This window comes from Lepidochelys kempii, chromosome 3 (assembly GCF_965140265.1).
Source record: "Lepidochelys kempii isolate rLepKem1 chromosome 3, rLepKem1.hap2, whole genome shotgun sequence".
NCBI lineage: Eukaryota > Metazoa > Chordata > Testudines > Cheloniidae > Lepidochelys > Lepidochelys kempii.
The window spans coordinates 48,154,237-48,180,034 of NC_133258.1; the positions used below are offsets into that span (position 1 = coordinate 48,154,237).

Consider the following 25,798-nt stretch of genomic DNA (forward strand, 5'->3'; position numbering starts at 1 on the left):
ACGAGTTTTCAAAGATAATGGCCAGTGGCTCTGCAATCACAGCCGCCAATTCCTTCAGCACTCTTGGATGCAACTCGTCCGGCCCCATGGACTTGTGCACGTCCAGCTTTTCTAAATAGTCCCTAAAATAGTTCTAAATATGAAACATGTAGAACTCTTTTAGTGGACAATTCTGTCTGGATAATAAAAACCACTGCTACATTCGGCATTGACCCAGTCATTGATAGTGTGATAAAAGGCTGAAGACAAAATGGACATAAAGGCTGAACTAACTTAGAGGTGTATTGGTAGTACATTGTGGAGATCGTGATTTAACTTCTCTGTGTTTAAGAGCTTGTCTACACATACAAGGTACCACTGCAGCTCGTCTAGTGAAGATGGTCTATGCTGACAGGAGAGAGCGCTCCTTTCGGCATAATAAAACCACTTCCGTGAGAGGCGGTAGCTATGTTGGAGGGAGAAGCTTTCCTGCTGATATGGCGCTATCCACACCAGTGCTTATGTTGATGTAACTTAGGTCACTCAAGGAGCTGGTATATTCACTCCCCAGAGCAACATACGTTATGGCAACATAAGCTGTAGTGTCGACAGCCTAAATAGGGCCTCATTTTCTGAGGCTGTCAGTCTAGAACCTTTAGTAATAAAATTGCTTTATTTTAACTGAAGAAAAATAGGGGAGTGATGGAATGTGGTTTTGGCTGGAAATAATACACGGGGAGATTTTCAAAGGCACAAATGGAAGTTAGTCACTCAACTTTTTTACTTTTAATGGAGTTAAACCTCTCAGGTACCTTTTGTGCTTTTGGAAATATTCCCCAAATGTATTATTGGTGGCATATTTTATTCTTTTCTGTAACTACTGAGAACGTATTACAGATGGTGAGAGGAGTGGGGGAGTAACTTTTTCCTGGATCTTGTTAACTAATTGTTTGTTTTAAAGTGATTCATTCCTGCGAAGGAGGACTTAAAGTATAGGGGTGGAGCTGTTCCATTTGTTAAAGTCAACAGTCAAGTAGGAGGGGATAATATGTATTTATTTCCATTTTCATGCTATGACCTTTTTTTAGGTAGGTGGAAAGTAACCAATGAAACTTGGTTCAGATATTAAGCATCTTGATTATGATACTAAGACAGTGTACTAATTAAACATCCTAAAATTAATTATTTCCCTTTTCAGCATCATTACAGTACAAATGGATAAGAAGTCTTTAGAAGAATGGCACATAGCTTTATAGTTGGTTAAATGAATAGTGTGGAGCCAACTGACGCTTTTCTCTCCTGTGCCTTGAGCTCTTACTAAAATAATTGAAAACCAACTAGAGTATTGTGTCTTTGGTCATAATGTAGATACATTTAATCTTTGTAGAACCTTTGATTTTAATTGAATTACAAGATGTCTTCAAAGTGGCAGTGGCTTTCTTTTGGCAGCTATGTAAATATGAGCAATTTCCACTAGCTGAAGTAGGGAATTGGTATTGTGTACTTTTAAAGAACCTTGCAAAAAGACAAATTGTGAAGAACTTTAATACAGATTGTTTGGCTTTGTCACCACAATCTGGTTCATGGTCACAGCCAGCCGACTCTCATGTGGCCTGGGCTTTGGGCTGTTGTGCTGACAGGCATGTCCAGTGGTCCCCATGCTCCGAGGAACTGTGATTGCAATGTAGAAAAGTCCAGTCAAGACACAGGGCATATCTTGTGGCGACTTCAATGATGAGTAGCACACCATGTCATGACTGTCACGATGTGGGACTCAACCCTGGGAAGCATTGACTCTGAACAAGATTTGGGCATCGTATTGGAGAATCAGCTGAACATGAGTTTGCAATGCGAAGCTGTGGCCAAAAGAGCTAAAGGAATTCTTAAATGCATAATCAGGGGAATCTCAAGTAGGAGTAGACAGGTTTTTACCTCTGTTTTGGACACTGATGTTGCTGCTGGAATACTGTTCTGGTGTCCACAATTCAAGAAACATGTTGATAACTTGGAGAGGTTACAGAGGAGAGCCTAAAGGATTAGAAAACGTGCGTTTCAGTGGTAGACTGAAGGAGCTCAATCTGTTATACTTAACAAAGAGAAGGTTAAGGGATGACTTGACTACAGTCTGTAAGTACCTACATGGGGAACAAATATTTGATAATGGGCTCTTCAGTTTCTTAAAGCTATATCCCAATCCAAAGGCTGAAAGTTGAAGCTAGACAAATTCAGACTGGCAATGAGGTATACATTTTCAAGATTGAGTGCATTTAAGCATTGGAACAATTTACCGTGGGTTGTTGTGGATTCTCCGTCACTGACAATTTTAAAATGAAGATTAGCTGGCCACAGCCAGGTGGCAACTCCAAGAAAGCAGGCAGAAAGGCCGAAAATATCCAAAAGGATGAAAGAGGAAAGAAAACAATATAACATCTGAGAGGTATTTGTCTTCACTAAGTCACTGCCTCCTCTCCTGAGGAAGAAGAGCTCTCAGATTCAGGCCTGAGCAAGGCATAGAAAAAAGGCAGCAACAGTGATCTTTTCCCTTCCCCCTTGATAAATTTGAAACAGTATGTAGAAAGGTTGCATCTACAGCCAGATCCAAATGGAGAAGACAAAGATGGACAAACCTAGGGGCAAACACTTGCCTTCCAAATCTTTGCCTGGGACAACAAACCTGCTGCACCCATCCTTTAATGAGATTGTCATAAATATACACAGGGCAGCTGTACTGAATTGCCTTACCTGTAAGGGGTTAATCAGTTCAATTAACCTAGTTGGCACCTGATCAGAAGGACCAATGGGGAAAGAAGATGCTTTCAAATCTGATGTGGGGGAGGTTTTGTTTCTGCTCTCTTTGTTCCCTCTCTGGACGGAGAGAGGGTCTAGACAGGGAAAAAAATCTCCTGGAAACATACCTAAAATGAGGATCTAAAATTACAAAAAGTTGTAAGTAAGGCAAGGAAATGCGTAGGTCATTGGTTCTCAAAGCCAGTCTGCCGCTTGTTCAGGGAAAGCCGCTGGTGGGCCGGACAGGTTTGTTTACCTGCCACGTCCGCAGGTTTGGCTGATCGCAGCTCCCACTGGCCGTGGTTCGCTGCTCCAGGCCAATGGGAGCTGCGGGAAGTGGCACGGCCCTGTAAAGTTACCTTCCATCCTGATTTTGCAGGTGTGATTCTTTTACTTTTTTTTAATAAAATTCTTTTAAGAACCTGATTGATTTTCAGTGTCCTAAAAACCAAGGGGTTTGGTTTGTGCTCACATTGTAATGAATTGGTTAGTATATTATTCTCAAGCCTCCCCAGGAAAGGGGGTGAAGAGGCTTGGGGGGATATTTTGGGGGAAATATGGACTACAAGTGGTCCTTTTCCTGAATCTTTGTCTAAATCACTTGGTGGTGGCAGCAGTAGCGTCCAAGGACAAGGAAAGGATTTGTGCCTTGGGGAAATTTTTAACCTAATCTGGTAGAAATAAGCTTAGGGGGTCTTTCATGCGTGTCCCACAGCTGTACTCCAGAGTTCAGAGTGGGGAGGGAACCCTGACAGTGATCATGGAGGAATGGCAGCTTTTTCCATGCAAATTTAATTGTGTGTTCCATGATGACAAGGTGGTATTAAAGACCCCAGAATCTTTCTCGTCAAAGAGGAACCCATCTTTTTGTCTCACCAGAGGTCATCCTCCTTGGATGCATAAACTGGGGAATCCTGAGTAGGAGTAGAGAGGTTATTTTATCTCTTTATGTGGCACTGGTGCAACAGCGGGTGGAATTCTCTGTTCAGTTCTGATGTCCATAATTCAAGAGGGATGTTGATAAATTGGAAAAAGTTCAGAGAAGAGCCATGAAGATGAGTACAATATTAGAAAACATGCCTTATAGGCAGTGATGAGCTGCCAGAAGCTCAAGAACCGGTTCCTTCACTCACTCTAGGTCTTCGGTGGCACTTCAGCGGCACGTCCTTCAGTCCCTCCAGGTCTTCGGCACTGGAGGACCCGCTGCTGAAGATCCGGAGTGAGTGAAGGACCCGCCGCCAAAGTGCCGCTGAAGGCTCGGAGTGCTGCTGGGTCAGTAAGAATTCACATGGGAGCTTCCCGAACCGAGAGCTCAGGCGGGATGGACAGGATGGTCCCGCAGGCCACATCCTGTCCGTCTCGCCTGAGCTTCCCCAGCCCTTTAACAACCGGTTCATGCGAACCGGTGCAAACCGGCTCCAGCTCATCACTGCTTATAGGGATAGACTGAAGGAGCTTAACAAAGCGAAGGTTAAGGGATGACTTGATTACAGTCTATAAGTACCTGCCTGGGGACCCTCTATTTCATAATGGGCTCTTCAGTCTAGCAGAGAAAGGTATAACCCAATCTGATGGCTAGAAGTTGAAGCTACACAAATTCAGACTGGAAATAGGGCATACATTTTTGTCAGTTAAGGCAATTAACCCATTGGAACAGTTTACCAAGGGTTTTGGTAGATTCTCTGTCTCCTGCAATTTTTAAAGCAGGCTGTGTTTCCTAAAAGATATGCTCTAGGAATTTGACTGTCTATACTATTATGGTCACCACTTTGTACAAAGTTTATCATAGTCTTGTAAAAGTATGGCTTGTTGAGGTATTTTAAGAGTCATAATCTGCTGAATATCCTTATCCTGTTAAAATATGTGTAGCGTGTCTGTGTGCGAAGTTATAAGATTCTACTGTATGATTGTTACTGAAATATGTTGTAATTCTGGGTAACACCCACAAACCAGTTTTTCAAAGATAAAGACACACTAGCACCCCAGAGAGGTGTTGGCCATCACCTACTTAACAGGCCATCTTCCAGCAGGAGGGAAGATGTAAAGAAGAAATATACATTTCATCACAGGGACAATTCAAACCTCATGTCCACAACATACTGTGTGTCAGTAAGGGTATTTCTAGAGCAAGAAGTAGAATTATAAAGATGAAGGAAAACACTGGACTTCACCTCCTCGCTTCCCTCTGCTCATGACATCAGTAACTATCAAAGAACTGAACTAAGGGGGAGTGGTCCCAGGCTGAAAGAAGACCCAGCCTGTGGAATTTACAACAGCCTATAGTGAGAGACAACATTTTGCTTTTAAAAAGAACAGGAGTACTTGTGGCCCTTTAGAGACTAACAAATTTATCTGAGCATAAGCTTTCGTGGGCTACAGCCCACTTCGTCAGATGCATAGAATGGAACATATAGTAAGAAGATATATACACATACAGAGAATATGAAAAGGTGGAGTAAGAGGCTAATTAAGATGAGCTATTATCAGCAGGAGAAAAAAACTTATCAACTGTCTAAATGGGCCATCTTGATTATCACTACAAAAGTTTTTTTTTCTCCTGCTAATAGCTCATCTTAATTAGCCTCTTACTCCATATTTTCATATTCTCTGTGTGTATATCTATATCTTCTTATTATATGTTCCATTCTAAGCATCCGACGAAGTGGGCTGTAGCCCATGAAAGCTTATGCTCAGATAAATTTGTTCGTTTCTAAGGTGCCACAAGTACTCCCATTCTTTTTGCAGATACAGACTAACATGGCTGCTATTCTGAAGCCTGTCTTTTTGCTTTTAAGTTATGTATTAGCTTGCATTTCACTTTTTTTCTTTTGTAACCAATACTGATTTTTATGTATCATAATGTGTAATCACTTAAAATATGTCTTTCTATAGTTAAAGTGTATTATCTTAACCAATGTGTATGGATTAATGTGTGTGGGAAACTCCATTTGGGATAACGAGGCTGGTGCATATATAATTTTCCTTTGAAGAAATGATAGACTTTCTATGAGCTTGCATTGTTCAGTGGTGTGTTGAACAGTACGAGACACACAGTTCTGGTGGAGCAAGGCTGGGACTAGGAATTTGTGGGTGTCCTCCTGTATGTGTATGTAATTCATGAGTGACTGGTCAGAGTGCCATGTATTCAGTTGGGAGTGGATTTGCATGCTGAAGGCTGTGTGAGCAGCCCAGGAGTGGATGTTCAGACAGCAAAGTAGTTTAAAAGGCACACCAGGTTAGAAAATTAAGGGAACATAGCTGTTCAGTGGTCCAGATTTCACCCTGGGGGATATCACAGTATTATTTCGGGGATGTTCTCTGGCCTGTGTTACACAGGAGGTCAGGCTAACTAGATGCTCACAATAGTGCCTTCTGGCCGTGGAAACTATCAGTCCTCCTGTCATTCCGTTCAAAGCTACAACATCCTACAGAAAAGCTGTTGTGTGTAGAGCACTAAAAATCTGTATCATGCACACAATCAATAAGAAGATCAGGCTCCTTGTTTGTCTCCTTTTATCCAAAGTGCCAGGGGGTCTGGATATCCAAACAATCTCTAACATTGTTCACATAACTAGCCAAAGAGTTACATCTTGGAAGAGAAAAGGGACAATATATTAAACTTGGGGAGGCATAATTAGTGCCCCCTCATCTCTTGCAATGAGATTTAATGTTTAACAGTAAAATAGTTATATAACTATATATTGTGCATTGTGTGAAGAGCATCTTTATCTCAAGCATCACAGTAGGAATTAAATTTACTTTGATCGCATTGGCTTACATGTTGCCAACACTTTATATTTTCTTTTATGAATAAATTTAAAGCACACAAACCTTGCATCTTAAGTTGTTTTGTTTTTAATCCAAAAATAATTGTACATCACTTTAATTGAATATGCTTGTTTAACTGTTTGAATATGTACCTGAAGAAATTATAAATATTGACTTCTATTATTTCCAATACACATTAAAAGCCTGATCCAAAGTCAATGGAAAGAATGCCATAGTCTTTAATGGGCATTGAACTATTGTGAGAAATAAAATTTCCTTGACTTTTCCACACGTATCCTCTGCAGCCATTTTTGGGTCTCCAAAAAATAATTAAGGTGTAGCTGCAACTTGCTTTGCATTTAATTGACTCTTGAACTAAAAATTCAGTGTATTATAAATTCTTACATTTTACAGAATGTTATAATGACAAAAAAACCACTGAAACATTGTTAGCAGGGATGCATTTTCTATGGAGAATGAATAAGTATAAAAAAAGTATTGTGGCAGAGGCTGTATTTCTACAACATAGCTAAATAAAACTGAGGGAGGATAATAAGGTAACTTAAATAATAATACAAGATGGCATTTGTATGATCCATCTGGTTCAAGATCATGTCTCTGAGGGGTTGATCATGGTAACTTAATCATGAGTAGGGCTCTGTATCTGTCACGAAAGTCACGGATTTTGTGACTTTCTGCGATCTCCAAGGCTTCTGCAGCGGCCAGTGTGGCTGACCGCAGGGCTACCCAGGCAGCTGGCCTGGGGATAGCCACACCAGGCGCTGCCAGAGCAGCTCCTGAGCAGCGGTGGGTTGGCTGTCCCAGTGGCAGCTGGCAGCTGATGCTGCTGGCCTTGGGGGAGGCGGGCAGTAACGGTGGCTCCCAAACAGCAGCCCCCCAGCTAAGTTTTAGTCAGGGGTGTTTATAGTAAAAGTCATGGATGGGTCGGGGCGGTGAATTTTTGTTTATTGCCCGTGACGTGTCCATGAGTTTTACTAAAAATACCCATGACTAAATTGTAGTCTTAATCATGAGTACACCATTGCCTGTTAGAAGTAGAGAGAACATTCACAAATTTGTTTTTTGGAATATACTTTTTCAGATTTGTTGGTAATACTAAATATGACAGATGTGTAAATAAAGGTAAAACAATCAACTTCAGAAGGTTAATTTCAGAAATGAAATAAGCTGTATTTAACGTCATTTAAGCTGTATTTACATGTGAGAATTTTAAGATTATTTAGGGATGACAATATAAGTAAATTACTTCAGTATGAACTTTGGGGCCAGTCCTGCTTTGTTGTACGTTATGGGGAAGAGGGAGTAATTTGTGAACCACAGTAGGTGTGTAAAGAGGCAGCAATAAAGTTGTGTACTTGTCTGGGCATAAACAGTGCACATTCCTGAACTTTCTTCTACCCATATGCTTCCTAAGTTTGCACCTTGACATGTAAAAGAGTAAAGTTTTTGTGCAGAGTGAGAGTGGCTGTTGGTGGGTCTTCTGACCCCTGAGTTTGGCACACAATAGCTATTTTGGACAGAGTCAGTTACCGTTCATCCATGTTGATGAGGAAAATTTGAGATCAAAAGGAAGAGTGTTTCTTTGTGTGTGAGAAACAAATTGGGCTCTTGGTATTTTAGCTGGGGTTCACATGTCTTTGCTGAGGCACCAGTAGTTTTGAAGGGTGACTGAGTTTGTGGTTTTCTGAGCACTATATCAAGATATTTTGTGGACAAGTGAGATGGTTTCTTCTTCCCCACTATTCTTATTGCTCTGTTGTTTCTCTGACGATAGTTCTGAAGTAACAAGAAGGCAAAGTGAATATAATAAATCTGATTATTAGCAACTGAAGTTTAGAAGTAGAGTTAAATGTAGGAATGTTTCAGAACTAAGAACACATTTCTAACTAATAAGAAAGCTTGTCATAATAAAAATTATATTTCTGACAACCTTAGAAGGGGCTAGAGCTGACCTTCATGATAAGTCTTAAGTCTCAAATACTTCTTGAAAAATGTGTAGCAAATATACCCATTAGGATTTTGGTTCTCTTCTCCTCCTGCTGTCTCTTCCCCTCCCCCCCCCCCCCCCCCCGCGTGCTTTCTTACCAACTCATTAACCTCTGCTTATGTTTCTACTTATCTGAGATCAAGCTCTTGTTTAGGACAATATAGGGGCAACTATATTAAATGCTTATAAAAGTAATCTCTAAATGTATTATATGAATAAATGAAGGTGTTTTCAAGTGCGAGTAGAAGGAAGTAGAGATTCATTGCGTCAATTTTAACACTTACCTGTGTGTGTCATTTTTTCCTCGTTCATGAAGACCTAAACCTACCAAATAATGGTAGATCTTACTTGATTCAGCCTGCTAGCATGTAATCGGTTATACCATCTCCACAGAAGTCTGCTGGAGAGTAGAACCTGAAATACCACAGTATTGTGTCTGGCACCATTGTCTAACTTTTACAGAATTTAACACTAAGTATGGCTAAGCACCTACCCTGTGTAACATAACTTTCTTTCCTGATAATTATAGTAATGTGTCCCTGCTGCACTGAGTTTTGTGACCTCTTACGTTACTGGACTCCTATATACTGATTGTAATCCGTTCATTACATTTTTACCTTTAAGTGTATAATGTGCTCTTATATGATTGGGATGTAAAATTATTTACTCTTGAAGTGCAATGTTTTAAAGAGCAAGTTTTTACTCCTGTAAGAAGGCTTCAGAGAGTCTGAGAAAATAAAATACACATTTTGAAGTGGACATGTAGAATGCCCCTTTTTGCTCAGGTTATTGGGGCCATGTGTAACACCAACAGACCCTGGTTGTGGGCGGGCAGGATCGAACCTGGGGCCTTTGGAGCTGAGTGCATGAGCCTCTACTGCAGGGGTCGGCAACCTATGGCACACGTGCCAAACATGGTACGCGAGCCAATTTTTAATGGCATGCTGCTGTCTGCCGGGGACAGTAGCGTGCAATTAAAAAAATCCTGCCTGGCCCGGCCCACTCTTCTCCGCCCCTGCCCACCGCTCTCTCCTTGCAGGGCAGGCAAGCTTCCCCCTCCCCCTGCCTCTTCCCCCAGTGTCCTGGGTTTCTGCCCCTCCTCCTCATCTCCCTCCCTACGGCGGATCAGTTGATGGCCCTTGCTACGGAGGGGAGAAGGAAAAGCAGAGCTGCAGCGCTCTCTGCTCTGGGGACCTTGGGGAAGGGGGTGGAATCGGCATATTCCCTCCAGCCCCCTGTTGTGAGCCGCTCAGGGCAGGGGGCTGGGAGCACCCCCACGACCCCAGCCCACACTCCCAGCCCTCTGCCCTGACCCCTGCATGCCTCTCACACACCCTAAGCCCTCTGCCCTGACCCCTGCACCCCCCCCCACAACCCCAGCCCTGACTCTGGCACCCCCACACCCCATGCCCTGACTCTTGCACCCCCACATCCACATCCCCACTCCCACCCTGAGCATCAAACGGGAGCACCTGCGTACACACACCCACATTCGCACCAAATGGGAGTTGCCTAGGTAAGCACTCTACACCCAAACCTTCTGCCCCAACTCTGAGCCCCCTCCCTCATTCTAGCTCCTGGCGAGACCCTCTACCCCAACCCCCAGCCTGCTCCTTCACCCTTAGCTCAGTGCAGAGAGAGGAAGAGAATGGGTCAGAACCAGGGAGAAAGTAGATACCTACTCTATGTGGACAGGATCGGGACCTCAGACCAGCAGTGGACTGAGCGGCTCTGGGGTTCTGGCTGCTGGCCCCTTGCCAGCCGGGGTCCCAGCTGCAGGCCCCGCTCAGCCTGCTGCCAGCCTAGGTTAACAGAACCCCAGGCCGGCAGCGGGCTGAGCGGGCCGGCGGTGTAAGATCAGCATTTTAATTTAATTTTAAATGAAGCTTCTTAAACATTTTGAAAACCTTGTATACATACAATAGTTTAGTTATATAATATATAGACTTATAGAGAGAGACCTTCTAAAAAACATTAAAATGTAGTATTGGCACGCAAAATCTTAAATTAAAGTGAATAAATGAAGACTTGGCACACCATTTCTTGCTGACCCCTGCTCTACTGCATGAGCTAAAAGCTAACTGGCTTAGTTAGCTAATGCTGTAGAGCAGACTCATTAATCTCTCTCTCTTTCTCTAAGTGGTCTCGGTGCCACTAGATGGGACAGAACACTACGAAGTGTGTGGGTTACACATGCAGCATCTAATTACTTTTAATTTTTAAAAAGGTCACCCTTGGTCTATGTTAAAACTTTTTATTGAATATCTGATGGACATGTAAGTCTGAAAGAAAATTAATGAAGTATTTGATAGCCTTAATTTAGAAACTGGGTGGTTATAAAAAGAGGTTTAAAATATTAATCTTCAGAAGTACTTAATATAATGGGAAGAGTTTTTAAATGTTCCAGTATTTAGAGAAGCTAAAACTTCTGTCAGAAGTTTTATAGTTTGACTTTCTTCATACTTCGACTTAAAAAATATCCCCAAAAACTCATGAGAACTGAAAGGAAAATTATGACCAGTTTTGTGCTTTTTCACTTGATGTACATTTTTTCTTTTCTGTATGTTAGTTTGAATTAGCATGTTAACTTGGTCTCAAGTATGCTATTAAGTAATTTCTATTGTATTCTGTTTGATATAGGTTCTTACACCAGGCTTATCAGTGTAGAGTCTGAGTGCCTTCCGATAGTGCATTAAACAATGTGACTACACATCTGTCACACATTGGTTTGTCTCATTTTCTGTTCAGCGGGAGAAGGGTGTGCAGTGGGAGCTATCTGTTTTGGTAAGGTGGTTTCTTAAAAGTATACATATTGCTATGTATTTGTTAGAGAAGTTGAGGTCAAAGAAACGTGCCTTGTACTTTGAGAAGAATGTGGTGAGATTTGTGATGGTCCTTGTTCCTGGGAGAGTTCATTCCTCAGTATTGGATCTGCCTCTTAGAAATTTCTGATTTCTGTACAGATGATCTTTGCCCTTCCGGTAGAAAGCTCCATTGAGGCAGAGAAATGTAGTCAACCACAGTCTTTCCCCTGGAGCTTTAGGTTTTTTTTTTAGATATCCTGCGCCCAGGCAGTAGAGTACCTTGAAGATTAGGATTGTGCTGGGCCTAGAATATTCGCTTCAAGTAGATGAGTTTGTAGTTGGCCTTTGGCTAGTTTCTCTACAAGATTACTGAGGAGTGGGAGATTTGATGCTGGGTTGGTAGACTAGGTATCCAGGGTGAGTTTCTTCAGTGCTGGTTGGATTATTGTGTGTTTGAAGGAGGAAGGGAAGATTACTTCTCTGAGGCATCGGCTATTTTGAGCGGCATAGTTGCTCATGACTCTTTTACAAGCCAAAGAGACCATCTGTTGGATTCACAAGTTTGGGTTGAGACTCCCTTGGGATGTCCAGAAGTTCTTGATTAGTGAATGTATTAAACTTTGGGAATGCAGGTGAGGTGCTGGTTAGTGGGTATAGCAGGATCCATGCAGTTTTGAGAAGGATTCCTAAATGTTCAGGATCTTTTGCACAAAGTAGGCTGATTAATCTGCACAAAGCACTGTGAAGAATTTAGGCACTCAGAGGTGATGAAGCAGTTTATCACCCTAGATCAGTAGGGGGTTTCAAACCTTATTTCTGGAGACCCAGTTGAAGAAAATTGTTGATGCCTATGACCCAACGTAGCTGGGAATGGAACTGAGGGCTCAGGGCTGTGGGCTGGGGGTGCAGGCTCTGGGGATGAGGGGTTTGGGGTGTAGGAAGGGGCTCCAGGTTTGGGGGGGCTCAGGTCTGGGTTGGGGGATTGGAGCGCAGGCTTACTTTGGGTGGCTCCTGGTCAGCAGTGCAGCGGGAGTGCAGAGGCAGGCTTCCTGCCTATCCTGGCACCATGGGACCACGCTGTGCCCCAGAAGCGGCTCGCAGCAGGTTGGTCTCCTAGACGGAGGTGCGCAAGCAGCTCAGCGCAGCTCTCACCCGCAGGCACAGGAAACCGGCCAATGGGAGTGTGAAGCCGGTGCTCGGGGCGGGGGCAGTGTGCGGAGCCCCATGGCCCCGCCCGCCTAGGATCTGGACCTGCTGCTGGCCACTTCTGGGGCGCAGCGCGGTGTCAGAACAGGTAAGGACTTAGTCGGGCAGCACCGCTGACAGGACTTTTTAACGGCCCAGTCAGTGGTGCTGACCAGAGCTGCCATGACCCAGTCCATTCCATGCTGCAACCCAGTTCTGGGTCGCAACCCAAGGTTTGAAAACCACTGCCCTAGATACCTTGGTGTGAGATTTGGCAGCTTCATTGGAGGCTGGTAGGAAGGTTCTCTTTGCCTGTAATATGGCTTCAGTGTAGGCTTTAAGGGATTAATTATGTTTTCATCCTGTCTGTATTAGCACCTGTATTGGTGCTCAAGTTTCAGCACTGCCTCATCCCCCATCTTCATCCAGGGGAGCGTATTTGAAAACCAAGGCTACAGAGGGAGGAGGGATGGAGTGAGCAGGGCCTCAGAGAAAGGGGGGGTAGGGGGCGGGGCAAGGGTGTTTGTGTTTTGTGTGGTTAGAAAGTTGGCAACTCTAGACACAAGAATGGTAGAGTGATAAATAATGATGAAGATGAACTCAGTGGGCTAACTCCCCTGCTGATGCACCAGAAAACACACTTAAGCCACAACTTTTCAGTCCCTTTTTCTTCAGGGCTTTGGTTTCATTTCTTCAGTATAAAACTGTCTAACACAAGTGTTCAGAATCTCAGTCATGTCCTTTTCCCCTGACTTGGGGATGCCAGCGCCAGCCTTTGTAGTTCCTGCAGCTCTCATTAGCTTTTGCAGGCTTTTGTGAGGACTAAATGATCTTCCAGCTATCACCTAATCCCTGGCCTCCCAGCATCACTCCCTTAAAGAGCCATACCACCCAGTGACAAAAAGGCAGACATAGGGTGATCTGGATCATAAGACAACATCTACAGAATGGAGGACTGTATTCTGGAAAGTAGTGACTAAAAAGGATTATAGTGAACAAGCAACTGATGAGGCACTCCCATTGCAGTGCTATGGCAAAAATGGCTAATGTGATCCTTGGATGTATAAAAGGGAGTCTTCACATCAAGACTGGTAGCTTTTCTGGAAGATGTGCTATAGTAAAACACAAATTATGAGGTTCAATACAGGAGTAACTGGTAACTGGGTAAAATTCTGTGGCCAGTATTATACATGAGGTCAGACTAGATGATCTAATGGTCCCTTCTGGCGTTAAAATCTATCAGTCCCTGACTTGTTGAATTGTAGACATGACCCTAAAGGCAGCACTTATCAGTCATGTCTTTATGGAGGCATAACAAAATACAGTATCTGAAACTGAATTGCTGGAGAGCAGCTTGTGTATTAAGGGTTTTTAGCTAGCCTATGCTTTATTCGCTGTACTTACAATTTGTACAATAGAGAACACAACTCTGCTTTTTTTTTTTTTTTAAAGGAAGAATGAACAAGTGTTTCTCGCAAACAGGTTAACTATATCCTGTTAAACTAGGAATGTGATTTTTTAAAATGCATCTGCAGCTGTTGAGTTTTATTAAAAAAAAAAAAAGGTCTTTTCTTTAAATATTTATTTATTGAAAAGTGAATGGAAAACAAAGATGTAAAATATGTAATATCATGTGGTCAACTAAAAGAATTTTCTAAAGATGGACAATGACTAGAAAATGAAGCTTCAGAAATATTAAATGAAACTTGGAAAACAGAGTTTAATAAAAAGAACAATTACATATTTAGAACAGTTTAGAAGCTGAAATAGTAACCCACAGAACGATTTAATGTCCAGCAATAATAAATAGATGATTGGGCTTAATTATTCATAGTGATGGGTGCTGCAAAGACTTTTAGATACTGGAGTTTGTGATTTTAAATCTAAAGCCTTTTGTTTGTTTGTCTTTATACTGTGAGATAAAGACATCCAAAAAGTTGTGCCCTGAGCAACATCTTAAAAAACCAAAACAACCCCCCACCCAAAAAACCCTCTGCGATATCTCCTCTGTGTGGTTTCATTGTATGAAGTACCTTGAGACATTTTGCTTGCTAAGAACCAAAGTAGGATAGAAACTACAAAATCAATGTATCCTATATTAGTTATAAAATATTACTTTGATTAAATCTCCATTTTGGTAAAAATTAAATATAATTCACAGACAAAAGTTAAGGTTCAAAGTATGTTTTGGTGGTGTCCAACCAACATTTATAAGCAGTATGCATCCGATGAAGTGCCACAAGTACTCCTTTTCTTTTTGCGGATACAGACTAACACGGCTGCTACTCTGAAACCAGTATTAGACTGTTACTATCTGTGCAAATATATTACAGCTTTATAAAATTGCTAGTGTTAGAATGTCTGGAAATGAACAGCTGAAAGGTCCAGCCAATTGTATACTGCCGACCCTCACCCCCCATTTAATTATTTATTTACCCATCATCCTGCTCAAGTTATACCTTTCACCCTGAACCTTCACTTTGGTCCCTTGTTTTGTTCTAAGAATAGCAATATTCTGTTTGTATATGGAACTGTAGTAGAGAGATTGACCAGGATATAATTCCATAATCATTGTCAGTGTACTGTAAGTTGTCATAGTGTGTTGTGTCGGTGGAGTAGTAAAATATTTGTATGAACTAGAATTGGAATGATCTGCTTGAAGTTATGAAATATTGTGATGGTGCTTATATAAATATATCTAAATCTTGCAAGTTTATTATCAGTATTGTGTAGAAACTAACATGTTTTTGAAATGATTGGTTTAATATGGAGTTGTATTGGTAATAGAACTAGAAAATAAGATCTTTAATTTTGTGTCTAATAAGATTGAATGGGTGATTGAAGTTGAATGAGGTGATAAAAAGAATGGTATGGTGCTGCTGAGCTATTTGTGTTCTATTGTTCTTCATATTAAGACATTATTATTTATATTACTGCAGTGCCTAGGAGCATTCTAACATTTGCATATCCAAAAAGATGTGCATTTTGTAAAGAGTGCTAGATTAACTGTATGGCATACGAAGCACATGGTGCAATGTAACTTTTTTTAATAAAGATTTTTATATGGGAATTCTCCAGGTTTTTTTTTTTTTTTTGGAATGAGCATTAAGAGCATCAATTGGATTGGTATATGTGGACCACAGAATGGATGCTCTGATCAAACAATCTTATGAAGTCCATCAAAATAAGGGTCCCTCCTGCAGAATTCTACAAGTCTGTATGCAGTGAATGAAGGGGAGAGGATTTTATCTGTACTGAAACTTTAAACATTTAGTTCTCAATCTAGAATTTTTTGGAGCATTTAAAGTTTTTTTTATTATAGATGACTCTGCATTTTCCTACACTCCTCCACACTTGCTTGTCCCTTGAACCTCTCTTTCATTGTCCCTTCCTCACCACCTCCACATCCCCAGAAAGTATCTTGCTTCCCACATTCCAGAACTGGATAACATCCAGTCCACCTATGTTAATAAATCTTGGAAAACTGATGTTTTCTGCAGAGAAGAGGGGGAAAAAAATTCTTTTGCTAATATTTTAAAAAGGTAGGTGGGATGACCTGGGTAACTATAGGCCAGTCAGCAGATAGTGATCTTGCAGAAAATAATAGAATGGGTGATGTGACTCTATTTTATTCTTTATTTTTTATTGATGATTAATGCCAATCAGCATGCTTAATGGAAAAATGTCACCTTTAAACTTGATGATGTTCTTTGACAAGATTACAATTTGGTGACTATAACTGTACTGATATATTATTAGACTTATATATGGTGTCTAAGTAACACCCGTATTCTGATTTGAAATTGGAATTACACAATGTCAATACTGCAAATATTAAAGGGATTTAAAAATTGTCTGAGATCTCAAAACATAAATTATTTGGGAATCACCAATGAGAAGTGATGTCTCTTGTGTGTGTGGGATTTTTCCAGTGATGAGCTGCCAAAATCTTAACCGGTTCCTTCCTCACCCCACGAGGGGGTCATTGCCCCCCCACCTCCGGGACTCCTGCCCCATCCACGCCCCTCCCCTGTCCCCTGACTGCCCCCAGAACTGGGCAGGAGGGTCTCATGGGCCACCGTAATGTGTGCCCACCCTGCCCCTAAGAGCCAGAGGGACCTGCCGGGGGGTGAGTTGGGGAGTCCCAGCGGTGCTTACCTGGGGCAGCTCCCAGGAAGCATCCGGCAGGTCCCTCTGGCTCCTGGGGGTAGGGTAGCGTAGTGGCCGCTCCCCCCACTGATCACATCAAAAGTGGCACCTTAGGCGCCGACTCTGTGGGTGCTCCGGGGCTGGAGCACCCATGGGGGAAAATTTGGTGGGTGCAGAGCACCCACCAGCAGCTCCCCACCCCGCACCCAGCCCCAGCTCACCTTCACCTCCTCCCCTGAATGTGCCACCCCGCTCTGCTTCTCCACCCCCCCATCCCCCCCCGGCTTCCCGCGAGTCAGCTGTTCACGCGGGAAGCCTCGGAGGGCTGAGAAGCAGGCGGTGGCTTCAAGCTCAAGCCCAGGGTGGAGGAGGTAAGCTGGGGCGGGGAGCGGTTCCCCTGCGTGCACCCCTGGGTTACTTGCTGTGGTGCGGGTGGCCCTCCTCATGCCCCCTGCCCCAGCTCACCTCCTTCTCCATGGGCCTGAGTGTGAAGCCGCTGCTTGCTTCTCAGCGCCTGCCCCCCGGCTTCCTGCGTGAACAGCTGATTTGCGGGAAGCCGGCAGGGGGTGGGAGGTGGAGAAGCAGAGCAGGGTGGCGCATTCAGGGGAGGAGGCGGAGCGGAGGTGAGCTGGGGCCGGGCACAGGGTGGGGAGCTGCCGGTGGGTGCTCTGCTGGAGCACCCGTGGAGTCGGTGCCGAAGGCGCCACTTTTGGCTGGTGGTTTAAGTTAGTAGCCCTTTTAGAACTGGTTGTCCCTCGCGCAACAACCGGTTCTAAAAGGGCTTCTAAATTTAACAACTGGTTCCAGCCTACCGGTGCAAACCGGCTCCGGCTCACCACTGGGTCTTTCAGTACCTGGCTCTCTGCCCAGTGCTATTTCATATTTTTACCAGTGATCTGCAAGAAAAATGCAAAAACATTGCTGACAGCTTGCAGATGACCCATGGAGTGGTAAATAATGATGTGGGCAAGCCATTAATAGAGGGATGTGGATAGCTTGTGAAATTGGGTGCAGACCATCAGCAGTTTTTTTTTAATAAGGGCAAATTAAAGGATAAGAATTAAGAAGGGGAATATAATTCTGATACACATTATTTTATGAAAAACAGATCTTGCTGAACAAATGTGATATCATTTTTTGCGATTACAAGTTTGGTTGGCAAAAGTAAATCTTTCTTTTGACATAATATACTTGGACTAATGTAAGAGCCAAGGTAGGTGAGGTAATATCTTTTATTGGATCAACTTTTTTTGGTGGAAGGTACAAGCTTTTGAGCTACACAGGACACTCCTTCACTTTTGGGGAGAAGGTAATCAGTTTTTGAGCTAAATACAAGTTGGGACAGATTGTCAAGTATAAGGGGTAAAGCATGTCATAGGAGGCCACTTGAAATGAAGTAGATCAGAGGTTCTCAAACTTCACTGCACTGTGCTCCCCTTCTGACGACATGCCTAGTTTATCTTGGATTGGGAGTATTTGGATTTTTAACACATGTAGCAGCTTTTACAGGATGACTAGCTTAATCACCAAAATCTCCAAGAAAATACAGGTCAAAGATATTTAATCACAGCCTTACTTAATGTTTCAACATTTCAGGGTGGGACTATTTCTGTAAATCAATATGCAAAAACATACTGTGCTATATAAATATTTTAATGATGTCTGTGTCAAGCTGTCTGAAGTAGCTTATGAGCATGAGTGCCAACCTGAAGGCAGACTGTCAAGAAGCAGGGCACAAACCCCAAATTGATTGAGTTCTATACTTAGATTTTACCAACCAAGTAACAAGTGTGAACTCCTCAAGCACTATAGTAGCCCAACCATGGAGTCACAGACAGTTCTCTTGGGTACTTCGGTCTATCTTGCCACCCAGGCAAGCTTGCCTTTGTGATAGATGGTCCCTTACACCAAAATTTACAATAATATTCAGGTTAATCCCAGTCCCAAAGGATCGCTTACTCTAGGTCATTTGAACCTTAGACCTCACACCAAAGACAACCCCTATAGCCAGTTCTGTAGTGAATGAACTAAAGTTTCATTAACTAAGAAAAAGAAATAAGTTATTTACAAGGTTAAAGCAGATAAACATACACACACAAATGAGTCAGGTTCCAAAAGGTCACAGAAACTGCTGTGATGTGCAAGCTTTCTGTGTCCTCTAGAGCTGAACCAAGCCAAGCAACTTGGGGATCCATTGCTTAGAAATATTGCCCTCTCAAAATTCCAAGCAGCATAGTGATACAATTCCTTCCTGTCATGGATTTTTATTCCCTTATCCCACAGTTCATACTGATGGGACAGGTGTTTGCACCCCTCTCCTCTTCGTGTGTGTGGTGTTTGGGCATCAAACTTTGATGTTTCACAATGGCTCATTTGGTTTCAATGGGTCTCCTTGAGTACAGGACTAGCACTTTAATGCTTCTTCCCTATTTGGTGAGTTACAGATTAGAGAGGTTTACAATGCAAACACTCAGTATAACTTTATACCATGTGATACGGATGTTATAAGTGAGATCAATACATTCAGCATCCTACAAGCATTTCATCAAGTCTAAACACATTCTGATAAACTTAACATCTATTTTATCAGTGCTAACCCACAGGTGAGCCAGATTGGTTTCCAGCTATGCATTTCTCAGTGTTGAGTGAGACCTAGGAGCCTTGGCGTAAGTTGGCTGCACACAAACCTAAACTAGTAGGCCTCACTTCAGGCTTACTAGCATCGATTAGTGTCCCTTTCAGGGTTGACTGATTTTTATATCACCAATTTGAGCCATGTTTTAGATTAGCAAGCAGAAAACCTTGATTTAAATAATTGATCTTAATGTGTTGTGTTATGACTTCCTGTTTTCCTTAAGAGAGAGGTTCCCATTGGTTGGTATAACAATTAAAATATTGATTTGATTATTTACAATTAAATATAGCTTTTACATTAGTTTAGTACATCTTACTAACCAGGAGGATGCACTATAGCTATACACACTTATTTAAGCAATTATATAGCTTTAGCTTAACAAATATTTAAATTTTTAATTGCTAAGTTTTTTTTGTTATATTAAAAATGTATTTATTATTTGAATAACTTTTTAGTCATCATTTGTGTCAACCTGCATCAAAATGGAAATTGCAATTAAATTAACCACACAAAATGAATATCTTTAAATTGTTTTGTTTGTGAAATAAAACTATTTCAAATATTCTGAATACATAAGAAAAAAATTACTTCTGCTAAGCTTTTCCATGTGACAACTGAAAGTACTGACATTTGGGGGGAGGGGAAGTATAATGCCAGATTTCATTACATTGTGAAGACTGAAAATGGTACAGATACTTAATGCAGAACAGGGTATATAGTGCCATGTTTATAAAGTTTGACCTTAAAAGTTAGCTGAATATATTTTTCCCAATTCCGCAAATGAAGAAGCAGACCATAACTCATTAAATGTGAAAAGGTATTGTCATAAATGTAAAGGGAAGGGTAAACCCCTTTAAAATCCCTCCTGGCCAGAGGAAAAATCCTCGCACCTGTAAAGGGTTAAGAAACTAAAAGTAACCTCGCTGGCACCTGACCAAAATGACCAATGAGGAGACAAGATACTTTCAAAAGCTGGGAGGAGGGAGAAAAACAAAAGGTCTGTGTGCGTCTGTGTGATGCTTTGGCTGGGGACAGAAGAGGAATGGAGTCTTAGAACTTAGTAAGTAATCTAGCTAGGTATGTGTTAGATTATGATTTCTTTAAATGGCTGAGAAAATAGCTGTGCTGAATAGAATGAATATTCCTGTCTGTGTGTCTTTTTTGTAACTTAAGGTTTTCCCTAGAGGGATTCTCTATGTTTTGAATCTAATTACCCTGTAAGGTATTCACCATCCTGGTTTTACAGAGGTGATTCTTTTTTACTTCTATTAAGTCTTCTTGTCAGGAAACTGAATGCTTTTTCATTGTTCTCAGATCCCAGGGTTTGGGTCTGTGGTCACCTATGCAAATTGATGAGGATTTTTACCAGACCTTCCCCAGGAAGTGGGGTGCAAGGGTTGGGAGAATTTGGGGGGGGGAAAGAAGTTTCCAAACTACGTTTTTTCAGGAACCCAGATAAAGTTTGTTGGTGGTAGTGGAAGTCTAAGGGTAAAATAGTTTGTACCTTGGGGAAGTTTTAACCTAAGCTGGTAAAAGTAAGCTTAGGAGGTTTTCATGCAGGTCCCCACATCTGTACCTTAGAGTTCAGAGTGGGGAAGGAACCTTGACATGGTGGCAGAGTGATGGGATTAACTTGAAATCCTTTTGAGATCAATTTGAGATTTTTTTCAACCAGAAATACAGATTTTAAAAAGGAATTTTTTTTTTTTCCTTTGGGGCTGCTGGAAAGGAGGTCCAACTGAAAGCAGCTAGTTTTTTCTCTGCTTTGGGGCCAGAGTAGAGACAAAAGGGAATTACCTTTGTGAATTGCAGGTTTTCTTTGCCTGGAGGCAGAGTAGTTAACCTCCTGCAGGGAAATTCAATCTTTACAAACCTGAGGTTTTTTCCCCTAAAAGTAAATAGGGGGGTGTTCTACCCATTTGCCTGGAGACAAAAGTGGAAGGGTTTTTTTTTTTTTAGGATTTTGATTTTTTTTTTTTTTTTTTTTTTTTACAAGGAGCACAGATATGAAAAGGAAATTTTTTCCTTTGGGCTGCTGGAAAGCAGGTCTCCAACTGGAAATAGTTGAAAGCTTTTTTGCTTTGATTTGGGGCCAGAGCAGAGACAAGGGGAATTGTCTTTTTCTGTAGGCTTACAATCACTATCCGAGAATAGGTATCCTATTCCAGCACAGCAAAATTTTACAAGCCAAGTTTTGTTTGTTTTTATTTCTAAACCTCGGGTGTAAAGTTAGTTAAAAACAGAGAGGTTAGGATGACAGACTCCACGTCTCAACAAAAGCTGGAATTAGCCAGTTTTGAGCTGAGGCCGCAGCTCAGTGGAGCCTTAGCTGAGGTGGCGGCTGAAATGCCTAAAGAACACATGAACAAGTATGAACTGTTTAAATCCAAGGCGAGAGTCAGAATGGGGATAACACCCGAGCATTCTCGTTGGAGGTTCAGAGCCCTAAGGTGGAAACCAGACGTGTCATTTACCCTACATGCCTACCACATTGTGAAACATTGGGATGCCTGGATATCAGGAGCAAGTGTTGAATCTCCAGTAAATTTGCCCTTCCTAATGTAAATGGAACAATTCTTAGAGGGTGTTCCTGAGGAAATAGAAAGATACATCCTAGATGGGAAACCCAAAACTGTAATTGAGGCAGGAGAGATTGGAGCCAGATGGGTGGAGGTGGCAGAGAAGAAGAAAACTGGTCGCAGTTGGAGCGGAGACCAGAAGGGACAACCCCAGACCACACCCTATTACCCGGGGCCACCCAAGGCCCCACCTACCTCCCAAAGAACCCTCCAGACACCTTATCGTCCCACTACCTTGTTCTCCAGCAAAACCCAGGACTCCTGGGTTTTGGGCTCCAGGGTTGAAAAATTACCCTGTAGACATTCAGGCTCAGGATGGAGCCCAGGCCTGGGACACTGCTAGTATTGAGGGTCCCAGAGCCAAACATCTATGCAGCAACTTTTAGCCCTGCAGCCTGAGCCCTGCCATGGGGCTTTTATCACCATGTTGATGTATCCTTAATAGAGTTTTGTCCTCCTCTGAATTCTTCCCAGTCATGTTTTACTGTTCAGATGTTTAGCAAGTAACACTTTTTCTTAAAAATGTTGTGGTGATCTTTTTATTGGTTACCGAGTTATTTTGGTTTTTTTCAAACTGAAAGGATATCATACTTATTATTACTGAAAACATAAACTCTTGATTAGTTCATGTAAAGAAATGATATCTAAAATGTATAATCAGTCTAAAAACACAACTGTTTTTGTTTTAGATTAGCAAAGAAGTGAAAGAAAAATTTGCAGTCCAACTGCGAAATTCAACTCCTGGCCTAGGTGGAACTAAAGTAGAAGAACTGGAATTTTATAAGGTAAGTTAAAGCTGATGGAAATTGTGTAACAATACTTAGTGTAAATGTCACAATTGCATGTTGTCTCCACCTCCTTAAACTAGGGATGTAACATGTTAACTAGTAAGCATTAGTCTAACCCAGGGGTGGGCAAACTTTTTTGCCCGAGGGCCACATCTGGGGGGTTGGGGTGCAGGAGGAGGTGCGGCAGGGACTTAGGGTGCAGGAGGGGTGCGAAGTGCAGCAGGGCGTTGGGGTGCAGGACGAGTGCGGGGTGCGGGCTCCAGCCTGGCGTTGCTTACCTGCAGCGTCACCGGGGTGGCAGCAGCACGCAGTGGGGCTAAGGCAGGCTCCCTGCTTGCGCTGGCCCTGCTCCGCTCCCAGAAGCGGCCGGCACCATGTTCCTGTGGCCCCTGGGGTGGGGAGGTGGGCAGAGGGCTCCATGCTTTGTCCTCTGTGGGTACCTCCCATGAAGCTCCCATTGGCCGCGGTTCCCCGTTCTTGGCCAACGGGAGCTGCAGGGGGCGGTGCTGTGGTGCCGGCCGCTTCCAAGAGTGGCGTGGGGCCCGTGGCGCCACGGGGGTGGCAATCCTGCACGCTGGATACAAAGCCCTGACGGGACGGATCCAGCCCAGGGGCCGGAGATTGCCCACCCCTGTTTAACCGGTTAACCCACGTTAACCTGCAGGCTGGCCGGCCCAGCGGCCCCGCACCACCCGGAGCATGCCCGGTCCCAGCCCCGGCCAGCCCTTTAACTGGTTAACCGTTTAAATGAAATATTTTTTAATTGTTTAAATGGTTAACTTTTAAAACGATATTTATATTCCTACCTTAAACCCTAAGGTTCCCAACTTAGGTTATGTGGTTCAACTGTTGCCTATTGATTCTGCTATTTGAATTATCTGGTGCTGAGGAGCTCCTGTTTCTGGCAGGAAGAATTTTTAGGATGAGGAAATCCTTTACTAATGGGAAGTGGAGTGTAGTCATGGATTGCTGATTACAGTGTCTTTCCACCTGACTCTTCAAACTGGTTTTCAGTCTTGAGTCTTTGATGTGTTGTACTTTTCCCTTTCCTTTTCATAGAATCATAGAAATGTAGAGCTGGAATGGACCTTGAGAGATCATGAAGTCCAGTCCCCTGCACTGAGGCAGGACCAAGTAAACCTAGACTATCCTTTACAAGTGTTTGTACAACCTGTTCTTAAAAACCTCCAATGATGGGGATTTCACAACCTCCCATGGAAGTCTGTTCCAGCGCTGAACTACCCTTATAGTTAGAAAGTTTGTCCTAATATCTAACCTAAATCTCCATTGCTGCAGATTAAGCCTATTATTTTTTGTCTTTCCTCCTGTGCACAGTGAGAACAATTGATCAGTCCTCTTTATAACTGCCCTTAACATATCTGAAGACTGTTATCAGGTCCCTTCTCAGTCTTCTTTTCTCAAGACTAAACGTGCCCAGTTTTTTAATCTTTCCTCATAGGTCAGGTTTTCTATACCTTTTATTCTTTTTGTCACTCTTCTTTGGACTCTTTCCAATTTTCCACATCTTTCCTAAAGTGTGGTGCCCAGAACTGGTCACAGTAGTCCACCTGAGGCCTCACCAGTGCTGAGTAGAGTGGGACAATTATCTCCTTTGTCTTACATACAACACTCCTGCTACTACTCCCCAGAATGGCATTTTATAGGCATAGTCTCCACTCCCATTATTCACATCATTAATAAAAATATTGAATAGTACCGGACACAGGACTGACTGCTGTGAGACCCCAATAGATATGTTATCCCAGTTTGAAAGCGTATCATTGATGACTACTCTTTGAGTACAGTCTTTCAACCAGTTGTGTACTCACTTTGTAGTAATTTCATTTAGACCGCATTTCCCTAGCTCGCTGATGAGAATGTCATATGTGACTGTGTCAAAAGCCTTACTAAAATCAGTATATATCATGTCTACTGATTCCTCTCTATCCACCAGACCAGTGATCCTATCAAAGAAAGAAATTAGGCTTGCTTGGCATGGTTTGTGCTTTACAAATCTATGTTGGCTATTCTTTATAGCTCTATTATCCTTTAGGTATCTACCAGTTGGTTGTTTAATAATTTGTTCCGGTATTTTCCCAGGGACTGAAGTTAGTCTGACTAAGCTGTAATTCTCTGGATCCTCTTGTTTTCCTATGTAAAGACAGAGTGTTTGCCCTTCTCCAATCCTTTGGGACCTCATCTGTACTCCATGAGTTCTCCAAGATAATTGCTAACGGTTCTGAGATTGCTTCAGCTAATTCCTTAAGTACCCTAGGATGAATTTCATCAGGCCCTGCTGACTTGAGTATATCTAACTTTATTTAAATATTCTTTAATCTGTTTTTTCCCTCTTTTGGGAAACATTTCTTCTCTGCCAGTCAAGACACTCAGAATCTTTCAGCATCCTCACCTCTCACTCTGAAATGCTTTTAGTAGAGAATCAAAGAACCCCCTTGGCTTTCCACAATTGCGAAGATAGTTGACTCTGCTTACCGCACCTCACATCTCAGGTCTGAAGAAGAGCTACTTGACCCTCCGCAGGCTTGAGCATCTTGGTGGTGGAAATGGGATAGGTCTCAACATCTCAGGCTCTGCACAGAGGAAGTTGCCAAGACCATCACCTACCAGAACCCCCGTGTCAGGCTAGCAAAGAAGTGCCTCTAGCAACTCCCTTCTTCTCTTCTCTTCACCAGCACAAATGTGGGACTGGGGCAGACAGAGTGATACTGCTATCTCCCCCATTTTGGACTCGGGTGGCTAGAAAATCCATGGAGTAGCAGCAGTAGTTACAACACGAGTGACTTACATCAAAGGTGGTAAACTGCTCTTACCACTATGTGTCCCTTTTTCTTTAGCTACTTTGCCACTGGCCTATTTAACTTGTTTAATAGTATATATAGAGGAAACTAAATTTGTTTTTGAGAGCTCTTGTCTAAAGTGTATTTACCTCTAGTGAATAGACTGAAAAGTGGGGGAAGACATCAACAGTACTCTGCAAAGGCACTGAGAAAACTTCAGTCACAGCCAGATGGGTCCAGACAGTGTTAAACAAACGACACATAAATTCAACAAACTTCTACATTAACTTTGCTTCTTACATTTTCATGTTCCTCCCT

General features: G+C 42.5%; 1 protein-coding gene across 8 annotated transcripts in view; it reads left to right on the top strand.

Annotated features, from left to right (window-relative positions):
- Positions 1 to 25,798, top strand: part of PRIM2 (DNA primase subunit 2) — a 309,065-nt gene that overhangs the window by 45,559 nt on the left and 237,708 nt on the right. For 7 of the 8 annotated variants that reach the window (XM_073336325.1, XM_073336323.1, XM_073336328.1 and 4 more), the window contains exon 6: positions 22,584 to 22,679. The exons of the other annotated variant lie outside the window; for it this stretch is intronic. In XM_073336325.1, the coding sequence (XP_073192426.1) occupies positions 22,584 to 22,679 (96 nt within the window). The remainder of the gene's footprint in view (positions 1 to 22,583; positions 22,680 to 25,798) is intronic. 8 annotated transcript variants of the gene reach the window in all.